The sequence below is a fragment of the Humulus lupulus genome, chromosome 1 (assembly GCF_963169125.1).
Source record: "Humulus lupulus chromosome 1, drHumLupu1.1, whole genome shotgun sequence".
NCBI classification, from domain to species: domain Eukaryota; kingdom Viridiplantae; phylum Streptophyta; class Magnoliopsida; order Rosales; family Cannabaceae; genus Humulus; species Humulus lupulus.
In genome coordinates this window covers 258,944,647-258,964,525 of record NC_084793.1, presented here as the reverse complement: position 1 = coordinate 258,964,525, position 19,879 = coordinate 258,944,647, and the positions used below count along the sequence as shown (strand labels likewise).

The window sequence follows — 19,879 nt, the reverse complement described above, 5'->3', positions numbered from 1 at the left end:
AGAACAGGGATGAACCATTATAAATTTATGTGTGTTTGTTTAGATATTTGTACTCTGTCGTATGTTATATATATTTCGTTCAAAAGGTGTCGTATATTGTACATACAACCGTTGGCCAATTTCACAGGTCTACAAGTAGAATTCGACGTCCCGAGGGCTAGATCTCAGTCCGGAAGCCTTTATTTGCTTGTTATTGACAAGAATCTATATTATTGTTATGACTAGGTTTACCGCTAAGGCTCAGATTAGGATCGTGCTCGAGGGTCGCTCTTATTATACGTTGCACTTGGACCTGAGGTAAGAAAACTGCACCCGATCTGCATTTAGGGCTTGGCCCGATTATAGTACAGGATTAATGTTATGTTGAGAATGTTTTATTAAACAAATTAAATGCACTGTTTTTACCTATGTTATGTAATAACTGTAGGTTTGTATATTTGATTGGGAAACTCAGCATATAAGCTGAAGATTTATCTATGTTATCAGATGAAGGGATTGGCTTAATAGTCAAGGATATGTCTGGTTCTAAGGGACTGGACATATCAGTCGAAGGTTAAGACTCGACTTATCAGTCGAAGGTTAAAGACTCGACTTATTAGTCAAAGGTTAAGACTCGACTTATCAGTCGAAGGTTAATGACTTGACTTATCAATCGAAGGTTAAAAGACTCGACTTATCAGTCCAAGGTTAAAGACTCCACTTATCAATCAAAGGTTAAAAGACTTGACTTATCAGTCGAAGGCTAAAGACTCGACTTATCATTTGAAGGTTAAAAGACTCAACTTATCAGTCGAAGGCTACCGACTCAACTTATCAGTCGCAGGTTAAGGACTCAACTTTTCAGTCGAAGGTTACATACTTGACTTATCAGTCGCAAGTTAAGGACTCGACTTATCAGTCGAAGGCTATAGACTCGACTTATCAGTCGAAGGTTAAGAGACTCGGCATATAAGTCGCAGGTTTAAAGGCTCGACTTAGGAGTCGAGTGCAATTATAGCATGTTAACCACTGGCTGATAGGGTTAAGCCAACCCAGAAGCGAGATATACACTTGAATGCCCCTAGGGTCATCTAGAATGTTAAATATAAAACTTGCTTGGCCAACACTAAGGCTGGTTATATGAGAGATTGGGTGATAGGTCCTAATGTGACTTAATAGTCACTTATTTGGATTGATTGCATGCATGAGTAGGGTTAAAACTGTTAGGCATGCTAATTATGAATCTGTGATCTGATAATGTACTGCTTATAAGCATGATTATGTTTTCTTATTGAACCTCGGCTCACGGGTGCTAAATGGTGTAGGTAAAGGAAAGGAAAATCTAGACCAGCCATGAGTTGGAGAGCTTCAGGGGAGAAGTGTACATATGCAGTATGCTCGTCCGCCGCGGCCGAGGTTATCAGTTGGAACTAGGGTTGGACCCTCATTTTGCCACATAGGTCGGATTTTGTATACATTTTTTTTGTTGTAATTGCTTTAAACTATGTTAGGATCCCATGTATTAAAGTCAAACTCTTTTAATGATATGGGTGACTTTTGACCGAAATTTTTAGTACCTAAGCCTTTGGTTAGTTTTAATTACACGGTTTAAGTCCAAATGACTCATTTAGTGAGTTATGCTTTATTTAAATTAAAAATGTAATGGTCCTGGATTAGGAGGACGTTACAACAGTGGCTATCACGTTCGACACCTTGCCTATTTAGGCTAGCGACCGCTGCCTTTGTCTCCCGTCACTTTAGCCACCATTCTGATTCTGGCCTTGGCGGCAATCGATGAAACAAGCCATATGTCCCTTTCTGACTAGGAATTATATCTCGTCCTTTAGTTGACGCCATTTGTTAGTGCCATGGCCATGGTCCTTGTGGTAGCGACAATACTTGGTCTGGTCACTTTTACTTGGATCCTTCTTCATCCAAATAGGCTTTTTGTACGGCTCCTGTGTAATGACCCAAATTTTCTAATAAGGCTTAGGGCCTTGATTAGGAGGCTGGGAGGGCCATAATTTATTTATTATGCAATTAAATGATAATATGCATGTTTAAGTGTATTCAATATGCATGTGAGAACTCATTTCTGTTTAATTGGGCCATTTTCGGCATATTTGGCATATATGTGGTATATGTGTGGTGCTTCATTATTATTTGGTTATGCTAGGGTTACTCAGGACGAGACGATCCTAGGAGGCAAGCTAGTGGGAAAGTCACAACGGGATCCATACTTGACTCTGAGTGAGTCAATGGGTATTTAGCACGTTACCGGGATATTGGGTAATGGGAATAAATATTCGGTGATAAATTGGGAATTAGTGAGATCAAGGGGAAATTCTGGGAGTTTTGACTATTTTACCCCTGAGGGCATTTTTGGGACCCCGAGCATTAGGATTTTCTTGAGGTTACTTAAGCTTGAAGAAACCTGTAAAGAAATAAAAGGAACGTTCAAAATGTTCTCTCTCCCTCAAAGTTCCATTTTTGACACCCGATCGCATTTTCGAAGGAAACTTGAGTTTTAGGACTCGGATTCAAGCGAGGATCAAGGCATAGCGATTCTAGGAAAGATTAGAAGTTTTATCCAGAGGATTTTGCTGGGAAAATACTCAATCAGAGGTAATCCAAGTTTTAATTTCTACGTTTTTAAGGTTTTTAAGCTTGAATTGGATTTTGTGTTTTGATGAGTTTTTGAATGAATTGAAGCTTGGGTTTTGTTGGTTTTGGATCATGGGGATGTTTGGGAACTTTGATTTTGGGATTTAGATATGTTTGGGTAGGTTTTTGGAAGGTTTTTAAATGGAGAAAATGAGGTTTTTGGCTGGGTTCCTGGTTGGGTCGGGACCCTGTTCTTGAGCGTCGCAACCCAGGCTTGAAGAAGAAGGAGGCTGGCTGATTTGCAGGTAGGGTCGCGACGTTGTGTTGGAGCACTTGGCACAGTCAGAGAAGAGGTTGGCTTCTGTCTGGAGGCGGACAGCGGCATAGGGTTTGGAGGACCATGACGCTTAAGGGAAATTTTGCCCATATTTGGTTTTTAGTCATGGGAACTTAACTCTAAGGGCCTGGGATCGTTCCTACTACCCAGTTGAGTGGGATCCGACGTCCTGGAGGCTTGGGTTTGGTCTGGAAGTATTTATTTACTCATTTTGATGAGGTTTTATATTATGGTTGTGACTAGGTTATCACTAGGGGCTTGGAAACAGGAACGTGCTTGTGGCTCGTTTATTGGTAACCTGTGCTTGGACCAAATGTAAGAAAATGCACCCAGTATGTGATGCATGTGATGCATAAGATACATGTGATTAGGGCATGGTATGAATGTTGAATATGAGATTGATCAGAGCTTAAGTCTCTATAAATTTTCATGATCATAGTTATGCTAGCAAATGTTGAGTAAGCATGTTGAATGCCTTATATTTGAATATATTGACATTGATTGCATAGTAAATGCATAGCAGCTTTTCTTATCTGTGTATGGTAGTGACTCATTTGTCAGCAATGGCAATGGTGTCAGTATTGATTCTGAAGCTGTGACTTATTAGTCAAGTTCGGCAATGGTACTGGGCAATGGTGGTATGGTATTGGTTTATGAGTCAAGAACGGTATTAGTATGTTTAACGCAAGCTGAAAAGATTAGATCTAATCGACATAAACATTATCATCATAAGCATGAAATGCTTGACCGACCTTAAGTTCGATGAAAACAAAAGCGCTTGTCTAGTCTAAAGGCTAGTTACTTAGAGCCAGGGCCAAAAGGCTCAGGTGACTGTAACGTCACATGGCTTAAGTTCGTGACTCCATAGTCACTTATCTAGTTCAAGTTCGTGACTCCATAGTCACTTATCTGGTTCAAGTTCATGACTCCATAGTCATTTATCTTATTCAAGTTTGTGACTCCATAGTCACTTATCTGATTAGGGCTACAAGCCCCAACATGATTTCTAGAATCTTAAAGTGTTATTCACTTATCTGATTAGGGCTACAAGCCCCAGCATGATTACCAGAATCTTACAGTGATATTCACTTAGGATTGACTTGATAGTCATTAATACAGGAGGGCAGGATCCACAATCATTTATTTGGACTTATTGCATGCATGAATAAGGCTATTATTGCTAGGCATGCCTATTATGATTTGGTAACATGCTATTACCTGTTCATGAGCATATTAAGTTTTATTGCTGAGCTTTAGCTCACGGGTGCTATTTGGTGCAGGTAAAGGTAAAAGAAAGTTGGACCATCCTTGAGTTGGGAAGCTTAGGTGACGATGTGTACATATGCAGCTGCTCGACCGCCACGGCCGATGGTTTAAAGAGGAACTAGGGTTAAACCCTATTTTGCTGCTTAGGTCAGCTGGTTGTAAATATTTTATTGTAATTAACCTTTAAAATATATTTTTCGAGATCCCAATGTATACAGTAAACGTTTTAGTGAAACGTTGTATCTTTGACCAAAATTTTTAACCCTAAACCGTTAGTCATACTTAGTTACATGATTATTGCCAAATGGCTCGGTTAGCAAGTTTATCACTTTTTAAAATGCACAACGTAACAGTCCCTGGGTTGTAGGGCATTACATCCTGGTTCTCAGCAACTATGACAAAGTCTTCAGGCATTCGGGCCAGGGCGGTGTAGTTGGTGAAGTGTGGCTCGTACGCGGGCTGTCTTCCCTCTTGCTTGGGCTTCTTGTGGTCTTGACCTTGCTTGTGGGACACTTGGTGACTACTCGTTTTCTTCCCATTACTATGTTCTCAATACCCTTATGGTCCTCGCAACTCCTTCGACCATGGTTACCAATCTTCACCAGGTCCACATTCTTTATTGCCTCATCTATCTTGATCAGCTTATCAGCACATTCCAAGAAATCACACATCGAACTGGCTGCCTTCTTGGTCAAGCTGTTCCACAGAGGGCTTTGGACTCTGATGCCAGACATGATCTCCATTATCCAAACCTCGTCATCAACCGTCTTTGCATGAGCGACTTTCTTCTGGAACCTCATGATGTAGTCCTTCATGGCCTCCTTGCTCTACTTCAAGTTGGCGAGGTGGTTAGCCTCACAAGGATGGACGCATGCGCCGTAGAACTGCTAGTAGAAGTCTTGAGTAAGTTGTTCCCAAGAGACAATGGATCTGGGATGATACTTTCAAAACCATTGCTTTGCAACTATGACCAGCATGGCCGGGAAAACCTTGCATCATTCATTGTCTCACACCTTATGAATCTCCATCTGAATCTCAAAGTTGTTGATGTGCTCCAATAGATCTCATTTCCCATCGTAGGTCGCCATCAATGATGGCGAGAGAGAAGGGGCTCTCCTTTAAGGGATTCAAAGCAGACCGCCATTCTTAGTCCCACCCATCTCTCTGATAGCCCTTCTCAGTTCCTCGATCTAGGAAAGAACTGGGTCATTGGCGACCGGGGCCTCTCAGCCATTGGTGACTGAAACCTCTTGGGGTTCGACGACTGGGGGTCGCCCATGGTGGTCTCCTTGCTATTCCCTTAGAGTTTTCAGATGGTCATGCAAGTCATCTTGGTTCTCCGTGTTCTGACCTTGAGCGTCACCTCGCCGGTCGTTCAGGTGTCTGCGGAGGTCAGGCTCATTCCTAGATCTCACTCTTTCTCCGAGACATGTGAATATGCTACCAGTATGGGCTTTCTTGGTGTCATCATCTTGCCTACGTGGCCAACTATGTAGTGAGCCACTAATTGAGCCTTCGCCGCGATCTTGAGTCTGGGGCAGTCGCTGTCTTCCCTGGTTTGGAGGTCGAGGAGGTTTTCTGGTTAGAGACTGGGATCTTTCGGGATTTGCAACGCTCCTGGAGTGACGACCGTTCAATTGCTCCACTCCTTCTCCGTCCAAGGAATGGAGTTTCCCTGAAGAAGCTTGGTAATGCCTAACTACCATTATACTATCATCTCGAAGGCGAGGGTCGCCTCTCGTTGGCGTTGCTCCATGTCCCGTCATTCAGGCTCGCAAGAAGGTCGTCCCAAACATTCCGTGGAGGAGGGGGAGGATTTGGTGGAACTGCAGGGTCGTTCTCTTTATCTGGACCATGCCTAGGTGCCATGACCAGCGAAGGGGTGGGCCACCTTGGGTGCTAGGTGAGAAGATCACACTCTAAATGAAAGCACCAAAATGTTGACTCGTTGTTTTGTCAACTTGCACAAAGCAATAAATGAAGAGTTATTTTGTGTGTAATACCTTAGAGCGGATCTTAATGATGAACAATGAAATAAAGAAAAGAAAAATAAATGCAGTAATAAATGAATGAGGCAAACATTTATAGTGGTTCGGCCCAAAAAAGATGACCTACGTCCACATTAGTCAATATTATTTATGAACTTTAAACCCTCAAGAATAAGCTGAGTTTGATCTTGTTCTTGGGGCAATTACAGTAATGGAGAGTAGAAGCTCTCTCCAAAAATGAATAGTTACTGACTTATTTTTCTCTCGATTCTTCTCCCTTTGTTACATTTCGATTTGCACTATTTATAGTCGCGGAGATGGGAATGGCTGACGGTGGCACCTTGGTTCCCAATCAAGCTAAATCTTTGTACACTTGGTTGGAGATAGGTTTGTGTCTCACCAAAAATGGTGATTCGACATGTCTTGTTCATTTAATGGTTGAAGGCGCACTCTAGTGCGAAATGAGGCTCAGGTGGCGAAGGCCACCGTCGAGCAGCGAGAGGCCTTGGCGGCCGGTGATCGACGACCGGTGAGGCCTCGAAGATCAGCTACAGTCGATGGTGACTTTAGCTTATCCATGTAATGTGTGTTTGTCAGACTTGTGCGTCTGGCTAGGGCCCTTTTCTTCTTACGATTATTGTCGGCATGGCCATGTGGGGATCATTAGGCTTAACACAATGGGAGAAGTTGGCCGACTCTGGTGAATCCTGCATCTTCTTGTGTATCAGGGAAGTGGCGAAGGCCACACCTCATGGCGAATGGTGGTGACTGTTGTGTCCCAACACTTTGTGTTGACACATCATTGCTTAGCGGGTCGCCACGTGGAAGTGTCGAATTTTGGGTATAACAGTTTTTTCTTATAGTATATTTTTGTTAATGTGGAAAATAATTAATATAAAAAACTAATATTTCTTATTTTTATAAAAATTATATATATATTTGTGTTGTTACACCCAAATTTCGAAATCAACATAAATGAGTATCGAAATGTAGGCTCGTAAAGTGTAAGCTCGAAAATGTTAACTAAGGGCTCAACACTTGTATAAATTAACATGTTTTCTGATTTGTTCCTATTAGCCACCGAGCACCAACTAAGATGGTTTGAGCTTAAGCATCAGGCTCGAAAGGATGGATCTTCTCCGAATTATATGAGAGCAATTCGAACCTTCATTGCAAGCTCGGAAAGGTTGATATCTGAGGGTTAAGCTTGATGAAATTGTTGGCTAAGGATGAGGCTAACCAAGATGGCGAGCTCGTGAAATTGGTCGATCTCTAAAGTGTATAAATGTATGTTCGAGGTCGATAGTGCAGTTTGAACGTGGTTGTTGTTAGGAAATCCCTATTTCTTGGGGATTTTTTGTAATCTGATAATAAAGCCCGAATATCATGGGAAATTATATAATTAATGCATTTATTTGTATTATTTCAAATTTGAATTGTAACTTCCCGAAAAAAAAAGGAAGATATTTAATTAAATAGTCTATAAATAGACTGTAGAATTTCATTTGTGGATACGCAGGATTTGGTACTGAGAACACTCTGCTAAATTGCTTTGTAAAAACTCTAAGAGAAGATCACCAGTCAATAATACTGACTCGTGGACTAGGCAGATTTTAACTGTTGACCCACGTAAAATTCCGATTATTCTTCTTTATTTTCTTAATTCTGTGTTTAGTGCTCTTCATATTCAAGTTGACGAAAAACGGTGAAAACATGTGTATATAATTTAAATTTTAGATATTGATATTATTTTGAAAATATATTTATTTTTATAAACTTTATGGAAAAATAAATTAATAATCTTAAGTTAATAATATATTTTATTATAATATTAAGGGTAGGTAACCATTTAGTATCCTGTGTTTTTGCAAAGTATCATTTTGGTACCCTGTGTTTATAATAATATTCATTTGGTACCCAGTATTTTGAAATCGTACAAATTTAGTACCCTGTATTTTAAAATCATACATATTTGGTACCCTAAACTCAAATTTAATTAATAAAATTTTATAAATTTAATCAATTATATAAGGTCCAAATTTAAACTTAATTACTTAATTACATATAAGTAATGACAGTTTGATAATATTGACAAAATTTTATCTATCAAATCTGAGTCTAGGGTATCAAATATGTATAATTTTAAAATACAGGGTACCATATGAGCATTATTGAAAACAGAAGGTATCAAAATGATACTTTGCAAAAATATAGGGTACCAAATGAGTAAATTCCCTAATATTAATCATAAAAATTTATCTCATAAAAGTTCTACATACATATAAATCTTTAGTCAGAGGTATTTTGTAACTTACAAATTTTTCATTCAGATTTTAAAATAAAATAAAGTAAACACATCAACGAGAATACTGTTAATTTAGATTTTGATTCTTGCAAATCACGTAAACAACTTATTATGATTCCAATTCAATAATTCGATAGAAGGACAATCCAATTACTAGTGATTCAAAGTGCAAATCATTTCGATTAAGTGGAAGTAAACGCACCATATATATGTGTCTGTTTATCAATTCTTTCTTTATATAACTTATATATTATCTTTATATAGTTTATATATTATATTTTTTAGTAGGTACGCATTTGGTACTCTATATTTTTACAAAGTATAAGTCTGGAACCCACTATTATAAAAAATATTCACTTGGTATCCTCCATTTACAAAATCGGAATTAATAGTACCTGAAACTCAAATTTGGTCTATAAAATTTTCAATATGAACAATTGTACTTATTTATAAATAATTAACTAATTAAAGAATAATGTTATGACACATGTCGTATTATAATTAATTAAACTTATTACTTTTTCTTCTTGGACAACTCACAAGAAAAATTGATTAGATAGGACCTCTTTGCTAGACTTCTACTTTATCTTTTAGTTTCCCAAAAGGCTATTCCTTAAGAAGGCATTAAAGTTGGCTTCTCTTAAAAGGGCTTTTAAATCTAAAAGCTAAAAGACATTGGGAACCCAACCAACAGTAAAAGTATTTTTGGAACTTCAAAAACCCAAAAGTGGCTTCCAAAAGCCCGCCAACCCCCTCCCCTCCCCTCACCCTACCCCACCCGACCCCATTGGTTGGGAAGAAGATACATATTAGACTCGACCACCTAAAGATTCCAAACAAACAATTCTACCATGCTACAAGTCTAAAAGGAAACTGAATCCCAAAATGAGCCCACATATCTGTTGGGAATTTATGGCTTTATACTTTCTTAATCAATAATGCATAATAGGAATATTTCAATATTACAAGCCCTAGATGCTAATCAAGAATATTATTCAAAGTATGAATGCAAATCTTGATCATCAAATAACTATATTCATGATATGAAAGCAAATCTTGAAAACAAAGGATTAAGTGAATAAATGATTATATGATGAACTTAGAAATATGTAAACATCGATACTTAACAACATAAACACAATAGAATGACAAAATACAAGATTAGGGTTAGAGAGATACATCCTTTTGTATTGAGCAACTTGAACCTTCAAACTTGAGGAACATCTAAGGCTTATACACGAATTAACATCGATATCCAAAATCTTTATTCCAAGCCTTCCCTTTGTTGCTTGAAGCTTCACCAAGATAGAATGAGATTTGAAAGCTAAAGAGAGAAAACTTATGGTCTTTGAAAGCTAGAGAGAAAGAGATTAGAGAGAGAGTTGAAAGTGTGATCAAGACTTTTCAACTCTAATAAACATCATTTTATAGTGTAGGCGTTGTCATTAAGTCTAACCAATAGGATTATACTTTTTAAACACATCTGTTGACCGCGTTTTTGGCCAACGACGTGTAGACGTCAAAACGACAAAAAACCTTCAAGAGAAAAATACGACACAGATAATTTTTATAGTGGTTCAGCCCCAATGTGTTGGTAATAGCCTAATTCACTTGGAGTTGTGATATATTTAGCCTACACTTAAGATCAGATGAATTTGAGTCAACTGAGTTTCTTAAGTGCAAGTAGAAAAAATATAGAGTTTCTCTCTCTAGAGAATACAAGCTTTATCTCTCTAACCTCTCAGAAAATTCCCCAAGAATACCCACAGTAACAGTCCCCAAAATCTCAAAACGAGAGAGTTTTCTAAGTCTAAAAAGATCAGATCCCCAAAATGATACCATGAGCCATTTATTTATAGGCTCATGGATCGTACATCAGATATTCCCTTTGACCGGGTCCTTTATGTTATTCTCACAATATTTAATTAATAATAATATTTAAAATACAACAATATGTGATACTTTGGGATAATATGAGAGATTCTCGCGCAGGTATGACTGATTATAGCTGAAGCCGTTACTGGGATCTCTTGCGTAGCAATGATCTATTTAGTCGGTCCACATCACACCCAGAAGGAAAATTAGAGAGCCAAAACACTTCACCGATGGCCAAACCCTCACTGGTCGGCCAAACACCTGTCTGGTCGGGCAAATACTTGACTGGTCGGACAAGCACCTGACTGGTCAGACAAGCACCTGACTGGTCGGACAAACACCTGACTGGTCGGACAAGCACCTAACTGGTCTAACATGACACATCTCTGGTCTAACATGGCACATCTCTGGTCTAGCATGACACTTGACTGGTCAGTCAAAAATCTTCACTGGTTGGACAGAAATTCTATCAGATCGGTCAGATCACTTTATCACAACTCCGAAAAGCCAACACATTTATTGACTATTAATGTGCCTTTTATTGACCATGCATTGCCACTTGTCACTTCTGATTGCCACGTCATCGAACTGGAATTTTGGGGATAACATTTGCCCCCCAAGTTTATTATACGATTTACTCGTATGATAAACTTTTCTTCTAGAAAAATGCTTTTGAGGTCATCCAAAAGCTTCCATCCGGTCGATAACTTTCACATAAACCCATGATTGAACTTGTCTTTTGAGTTCTTCAATTTCTATTTTTTGATCTTGTTGTAGTGTATTTTGAGTGAGGAAAAGTGTTTGTGCTCTTTAGGATTTAAGCTTTTTCGGAATGGGTTTAGGGAAAAATGTTTTCATGGCCGATCAGCCATGGCTTTTTTTCTTGCTTGAATATTCGGAAATGCTTATGGCTGCTCAGACACAAAGGGATTTATCGTGAATTTTATGCCCACCAAGCGGTCACCAAGCAAGAGCCACTCGGACCAACACCCCATCCGATCGGGGTGCCTACGACTGCTCCTCGGACGCGCGCTTGCTGATCAGACACGCCTGCCTCCGCTCGGACCAACCCGTGACTGCCCCTCGGAACCCCAGCGCAGCCTCTCGGATGCTTGCTTGATGCGGCTCCTTGGGTGCATCATCATCCACTCGGCCAATGGGCCTATCTCCTCGGTCGCGTGCCATCAACAACCTCGGCATCCTCTACTCATACTCACACACACACCGCACCCGATCGGCCATCACCATCCAATCAGCCCATATGCACGCCCGCTCGGACAGCATGCGGACACCGTACCAAACTGCTCGGACTACATGGCCCCAGCCGCAAATGCATGCATGTTTGGGGCATCAAAATTTATATTTCCCCCATACATGCTATACTTTTATTGACCAGTTAAATATTTTCTGAGCAGTAAATAAATATTTTTCCTGAATTAATTGACTTATATTTGTTTGGTTACTCACCTCCCCGTATTTATTTTTTGTAGATGAATCGATTTTAGTCATGCTCAACAACAGACTACCCGACCAATGATATATACTCAGCTGACCAGGGAAGTTGTATCTGCTCTCCCGACCAGGAAAACTTTGCACCTGATCAACTAAACTTTGTACCTGGCCAGTAGTTTACTCTTTTTTTATTGTGAAGACAATTGTTGCTTAGCAACTTTGATATTTTTCTCGTACAGCCGAGCTATTGGCATTTATACTTTACTTTTCTTTGCTAACTTGAAACATTCTAAGTCCTTTTAGACTTAAAAAGTTATAAGTTTTTTGTGAAAAGTAAAGTCACTCTGATGTATGCCTTATATTTTCGCATGAGTACTTAGTTTTCTAACTTAGAAATTCTAGGCATTTCATAAGTCCATACTAAGTATACTTTCTCACACTCTTATTGCTCTAACATTTTATGAGCATAACGTTTATTGTCACACGAATATTTGCTTCTAACTTGAAATTTTGAAAAATTCCAAGTTACTTAAGCTTTGTCAAACAAGTTAGCTTAATGGCCTTTTTTTACTTCAAAATTTTACAAGTCAGCCTAAAAACAAATATGTTTACTCGTGCTCTTATTGCCTGTGTTAAATTATATACTAGTATACCCTATGTGCCCCCCAACTGAGCGAGCGTTGAAAGATCCTGGGTCACTTGCTACTTGACCGAATCTGTTCGAGTAGTTAATTGCTCGTGAAACACATAGAATATATTGAAAATATTCAAGCAGTTGAACATTGCTTGAACGTATCGACCAGTTGAACATTGTTCGAATAATTAACACACATGCACATTTGTAGCAAGAATCGACCACGCTGCGCGTAGTCTCTTTTATTACTCGTAAATTAAAAAGGACAAAATGTGTCTAATAACGAGTCTTAAACAACAAAAATTGTTCAAAAATAGATGACTGGTCAGCAAATAACAAGCTCATAAACCAAATTTAAATAACAAGTTCAACAACTTGAAATTAAACTACCACTCTGAAAGTAGTATTTAGAAATAATATATTCACAGACGCTCGCCGCTCCAGTGGCTCTTGATCCTAGCACTCCCGCTCATGTCGAAGTGTCTCGGCATACCTCTCCCTTGCTTTGTTGCTATCCTCAGCCAAGTGTGGACCTCCACATATAGTGTCTAAGGTAAAGTCCACAGGCCCGGGCTGCAAGGGTGGAGATCTTTGTCGTTTGAAACCAGGATTGTTGCTGCCTCCTTCTCCTTGGGGTGTCTCTGCCTGGTACTTTCTCAACTTGCCTGACCGGAGAAGAAATTCTATCTCGTCCTTGAGGTGATTGCATTCATTCGTGTCGTGACCATAATCTCCATGGAAAAGACAAAACTTATTCATATCTCTCTTCCTCATCTATTTCCTGATGGGTGGAGGTTTCTTGTAGGGAACCTCTTCATGGCTAGTAAGATATATTTCCGCTCGGCTGGCCGAGAGAGTGGTGTAATTAGTGAACTGAGGCTCATACTTGGTTGGCTTTTCATATGAACTCAACTTTGCTTTCTTTTCCTCATGGTGGTCAGACCCATTATTTCCACGTTTCTTTCCACCATCCTTAGGAGGGTCAGTTGATCCGCCCGAATTGTTTATGCCATTCTCCTCTTTCTCGATTGCATCATCCAATTTCATATACTTGTCTGCTCGGTCAAGAAATTGTTGAAGTGTTGAAATTGGATTTCTATGTATGTTATCCCACAAAGGGCTCCGATAAGTTATCCCATCGGATATGGAAACCATCTTCCCCTCGTCTCCTACAGCAGTCGCTCTATTGGCTTCTCTCATGAATCTCTGTAAATAATTCTTTAAAGACTCATCTTTTCCTTGTTTGATATCTTCCAAGTGGTTGGCATAAACTGGTGGGGTCCGGACAGTGTTTAATTGTCTACAAAACTCCTTCATGAATGCCTCCCAAGAGGTTATGGAGTTCGGCTTAAACTTCCAATACCATTCCTGGGTGGTATCTGACAAAGTAGTCGGGAAAACTCTACACCGATAATCGTCACTTACTCTGAGCAATTCCATCTGGTCCTCAAACTTCCCAACATGCCTGATGGGATCTGCCTTTTCTGTATATACTAGTAGAACCGGTGCTTTATATTTTGCCGGAGGTTGGGCTGCTCTAATCCAGGCACAAAATGGGCTGCCACTCCGGTGGTCTATCGCATCTATCCCGGAAGGTCGTTGTGACAAACCTTGCACTACAGCTGTTAGCACGTCAAGTTAGGCTTGGATGGCTGGTGCAACTGATGAAGTTCCAAGGTCTTGACCACCTGGTCGAGCATTACCATCTGGTGCACTGTCGTCAAGTATTTCTACTTGACTAGCAAGGCGGTTCAGATTTTGCCCTTTGACCGGGACGGTCCTCCTCTTGTTGGTGATAACGTCCCTAAGATCCTTCCGGGAAGCATGCTCTCCTGCCCGATCGAACACCATACTTTTTGATTTTTCAGAGGGCTTACTACGCGGGACTTGCTCTCTCCTACTACGCTGCTAGCCGGGGTGCAATGGAGGCTTTTCGGTACGTCCTGGGCAGTCTTTTCCTCCTTGTGGGTTGTTGTCTTCTTTATCTTTTGACTGGTCGGTGTGATGACTAGCCTCATCACGACCATGCCCATCTTTGAACTGTGAAGTCCTCTTATCTCGAGGAGTCCTGGTCTGATCCTGCCTAGGTGGAGTCTTTTTACTGCCCGATCAGTGACTCCCTGATCTAGAAGTTTCTGATCGGTGGCTCCTAGAGGGGGTTCTAGAGTGCTCCCTTTGCATCGAGGCAGTTCTAGATCGTTCCCCATCATCTTCTTGACCAGGGGGGCTACTCCTGCTTCTGTCCGGTCCCCGAGAATTGGCTCTGTCAGTGGTCCTCCGACCAGCATTATTATTTCTTGCTCCTTGGGTGGCTGCTTGTGCCATGGCTTGAGCATTGGCTTGGGCCAATTGGGTAGCCGCTTCTAGAGCAAGTGCTACTTCACGATGTCTCCGATCGACTTCCTCCTGTCGCTGTCTGAGCTCTTCGCTTCTGGCCTCCATATCGCGCCTTTGTTGCTCTAACACAGCTCTCTGTCTGGCCATCTCTTCAGCGAAAGACTCTTGCCGAGCATTAAATTGCACCATCTCCTCTTGGAAAGCGCCTATTGCTTCCTGGAGTTGTTCAACTTCTGGAGTGGTCTCCTCGAGAAAGACCATGGGCTCAGTCTCTGGGCTCTGCAGTCCAGGACCTTCTATCTAGCAGGCTCTTTTGACGTGCCTGACTTTTTGGATGCCACACTGGTATTCTTGGGCGCCATCTTGATACGATAGTCGTGTGCTTCTTCTCTTCAGGCTCTCAATGAAAGCACCAAAATGTTGACCGCGTTTCTGGCTAACGACGTGTAGACGTCAAAACGACAAAAAACCTTCAAGAGAAAAATATGACACAGACAATTTTTATAGTGGTTCAGCCCCAACGTGTTGGTAATATCCTAATCCACTTGGAGTTGTGATATATTTAGCCTACACTTAAGATCAGATGAACTTGAGCCAACTGAGTTTCTTAAGTGCAAGTAGAAAAAATATAGAGTTTCTCTCTCTAGAGAATACAAGCTTTATCTCTCTAACCTCTCAGAAAATGCCTCAAGAATACCCCCAGTAACTGTCCCCAAAATCTCAAAACGAGAGAGTTTTCTAAGTCTAAAAAGATCAGATCCCCAAAATGATACCATGAGCCATTTATTTATAGGCTCATGGATCGTACATCAGATATTCTCTTTGATCAGGTCCTTTCTGTTATTCTCCCAATATTTAATTAATAATAATATTTAAAATACAACAATATGCGATTCTTTGGGATAATATGAGAGATTTCCGGGCAGGTATGGCCTATTCTAGCTGAAGCCGTTACTGGGATCTCTTGTGTAGCAATGATCTGTTTAGTCGGTCCACATCACACCCAGAAGGAAAACTGGAGAGCCAAAACACTTCACCGGTCGGCCAAACCCTCACTGGTCGGCCAAGACAAGTGACTGGTCGGCCAAACACCTGTCTGGTCGGACAAGCACCTGACTGGTCGGACAAACACGTGACTGATCGGACAAGCACCTGACTGGTCGGACAAACTCCTGACTGGTCGGACAAGTACCTAACTGGTCTAACATGACACATCTCTAGTCTAACATGGCACATTTCTGGTCTAGCATGACACTTGACTGGTCAGTCAAAAATCTTCACCGGTCGGACAGAAATTCTATCAGATCGGTCAGATCACTTTATCACAACTCTGAAAAGCCAACACATTTATTGACTATTAATGTGCCTTTTACTGACCATGCATTGCCACTTGTCACTTCTGATTGACACGTCATCGAACTGAAATTTTGGGGATAACAACATCATTAGGAGTAAAATCCCGTAAATGTACGGTCCCATACGGACCACCAAGGCGATACGTCGCCACCTAGCAGGCGATGCATTGCCTGTTAGGGGTTTTTCCCTCCTAGGCTCTTTTAGGTGACATGTCACCCCCCACAAGCAATGCAACGCAAATTCCTCTATAATAACGCCCCGAGCATGACCCCAAAATGTCTCCAAATGCCTCCAAACTTTTTGAAAATATTTGGATACCTCATTGCATCTCTTTAGACCCATAAAAGACACTTTTGGATGTCTACTACAAAATCTCATGTTTTTACTTCAACTTAAATTAAAATCGTTAAGTGTTTTGCACATCAATGTGTAATACATCATAACCATTATATTTAACCAATCTGAACAATATATTCATGATGAATACCCAAAATGAAGATTTTTCACAAATAAAGTTGGAACAACTCTTGAGCAAAATTCTTAAACCCCAAAAATTCAAAGAATCTGAAGTATCTCTGGAAAAAGGTTTCTTCTATTGAAGAAGTCATAAATGACAAATAGAAAACATGCTTGCTCATAATAAAGTGCTCCAAAAAATAGGTAAGCTTATCCATGTCAGCTGTAAAGTTTTTCAGCTTGATGAAAGAGTAGCAGTTTGAGTTAGCTACGATAACATGACTCAAATCTGACTTTCGCTCGACAAAAATGGACTCAATTTGATATGATTAATTACAAAATTTAATGCAATGTATAATAAAAATGAAATAAATAAAATAAAAGGAAAATGTAAACTTTTTCATCTAATTTAACTTATATATTGGAAATACTTGATAAAATTCAACTTAATCAATTTTTTTTTACTAATCTTACATATATATACATATTTTGTGTAGAAATTATTTTTTGAAGTCTTTAGAGCAACAACAACCGAACGGCAATACCTCATATATATATGGGGTTGCTGTGCATAAATGCCTCCAACCGAACGTCATATATTACCTCATTTAGCCGTGTGTCAATAGTGTCACGACATATATGTCGTGCACTGTTCACACAGCAAAAACTTTTTTTTTTAATATATATATCATATTTTTTTTAAAAGATAAATATATTTATATTTTTTATATATATATACATATGAGTATTATTTGGGTCTATATTTTAAGTTGGATTTTTTAAATTATAAATACACATATAATTTAATTTTCTAAATAAAATTTCAAATATTTCATAATTAATTTTTTATATAATTTATTTTAATTTGTGTATGAAAATTCTTACTCTACACTATAAGAAAATAAAATTAACATTGAAATTGATTAAAGATACAAAAGATAATTAAAATATTACAAACTTACATTCTAATATTAAAATCAACCACACCAAACATAAAATGGAAAACAACAATATATATATATATATATATATATTTATAGAATACGAGACAAACTAAGACATACTTCTAATAATTTTAAAAATTATTCCCGGTTCCTCCAAGAGAGTCATAATATTGACTATAATCTTGTGAAGGATTTTGAGATCGTTGATGTTCATCTTCAACTCCTTCTCCTTGTTCTTCTTCATATTGAGATCTTTAGAACTGAGATGCTCGATATTGAGATCCCTGATATTAAGATCATTCTCCTTGTTCTACATGTTCGGATGTTTGTGCTCTTGATCTGTAAATGTTTCTCTTTTCGCTTTGAATAAATTGGCGAAACTCTGGATCAGATATAGAATTCAAATCCGTAAATAAAATTTTATTCTCTTCACTCATTCTAGCCACATCAACCTTTTGTCTCAAAAGTTCATTTCTTTCAAAGTTACCATTTTCTATAACGTTAACAAGTTTTTTACTTTGATACATTAATTTCTTAAATTGTTCATCACTTTTTTGTTTTCCTTTTGCTTTTTTCACACCGATAGGTCTTTTAGATAAATTAATAGGAACTTCCTCTTCATTCATATTAAGATCAAATGAACTCATACCAGTGGGTGCCGATGTCGGCGATTTGAAGCCAGAAGAACGAGATTGGAGGGAATTGAAACTACGACCTTGTTGTTGGAATCTAGCTGGTGAATTGGTGTTGTCATTTGTAAATTTCTCACAATCTTTAAGAATGATCAAATTTTAACCCTCTTTTGTACTTTGGATCTTGTGCTAATAGCATCTTCACTTGATTTACTATTGAATAATAAATAAATATTGTCAATAAAATTAAAAATAAGTTACGAACTAAAAATAACTATAACAATATATACTCACAATTTCTTCTTGTGAAGCATCACTTGGATTTTTATTTTTAATTTGGTTAACACATCCCCTTAATTTTGAAATTTCTGCAAGAATGGTCGTCATTCGAGTTTGCAAAGATCTTCTCGATCGAGGTTAACTACTAAACTGTCCAGAGTGATATGCTAATTCAACTCTTGCCCACATCTGATCTCTGGATTGGTTAATTCCTATGATTGGATTTTGAGAAATGTCAAGATACACATGACACAAGTGCACATCTTCTTCAATTGTGTATGAAGAAGTTCGAATTGAAGTCATTTTGAAAGAGAAAGAAGTTGGTTTAGAACTATGTTGAAGAGGTGTGGTCATCTTATGTGAAAAATATGCCATTATATAGGGATGTTGAAGCTAGATTTCTTAAGACAAAATAATTTGAAATCCAAAGACAAAAATACGATGTGACAATACAATGCTACATGTATCTTTTCTTAAGACAAAATAATTTGAAATCTGAAGACAAAATACGATGTGATAATACAATGCTACGGGTATCTTTTTGTAACGCCCCAACTCCAGGGACCGTTACGGTACACATTGCAAACAGTGCTAAACTCGCTAATCGAGTCATTTGGCCATGAACGTGTAACTAAGTATGATTAGCGGTTTAGGCATTAAAAATTTCGGTTAAGATATAACGTTTCACTAGAACGTTTACTGTATACATTGGGATCCCAAAAATATAATTTAAAGGTTTATTACAACAAAATATTTATAACCAGCCGATCTAAGCGGCAAAACAGGGTTTAGCCCTAGTTCCTTTCCTTCAAACCTCAGCCGTGGCGGTCGAGCAGCTGCATATGTACACATCGTCACCTAAGCTCTCCAACTCAATGATGGTCCAGCTTTCTTTTGCCTTTACCTGCACCACATAGCACCCGTGAGTCGAAGCCCAGCAAGAAAACTCAATATGCTCATGAACAGTCATATCATGATATCAAATCATATCTGGCATGCCTAGCAAACATAACTTTATTCAAGCATGCAAATGAATTCAGACAATGCTGGGGTATCCAGGATAAGAAATCCGGCCCTTCTGATTAGATGACTATCAAGTCAATCCTAATCAGATGAGTGTTTTAACACTTGAGGTTCTGGTAAACCATACTGAGTGACCAACAAGCAAGTCACTACGGGGCTCAACACCCAAAGCCATGCATATGATGATCAAAATGATCATACAGAGCTTATAGCTCTGAACATATGAGTGAATATCACTTTGAGGTTCTAGAAAACCATATTGAGTGAATGACAAGCAAGTCACTAACTTAAACAGAAGAGTGGCAGCTGGGTAAGCCACTAGCCTTAAACAGATGAGAGACTGATGGGTAAGTCTCTAACTTAATAAATGAGCGAATGATGGGTAAGTCACACAAGCGCTTATAATATTCAT

The 19,879-nt window shown here is 39.1% G+C and overlaps 1 protein-coding gene across 1 annotated transcript; it reads right to left on the bottom strand.

The window, feature by feature from the left end:
- Window positions 1–17,829: 17,829 nt before the first annotated feature.
- Window positions 17,830–18,747, bottom strand: LOC133832933 (uncharacterized). Its single transcript, XM_062263210.1, has 2 exons — window positions 18,591–18,747; window positions 17,830–18,305 (listed from the first exon to the last, which is right to left on the bottom strand). Exons 1-2 carry the CDS (start codon window positions 18,745–18,747, stop codon window positions 17,830–17,832), a joined length of 633 nt encoding a protein of 210 aa, XP_062119194.1.
- Window positions 18,748–19,879: the final 1,132 nt, after the last annotated feature.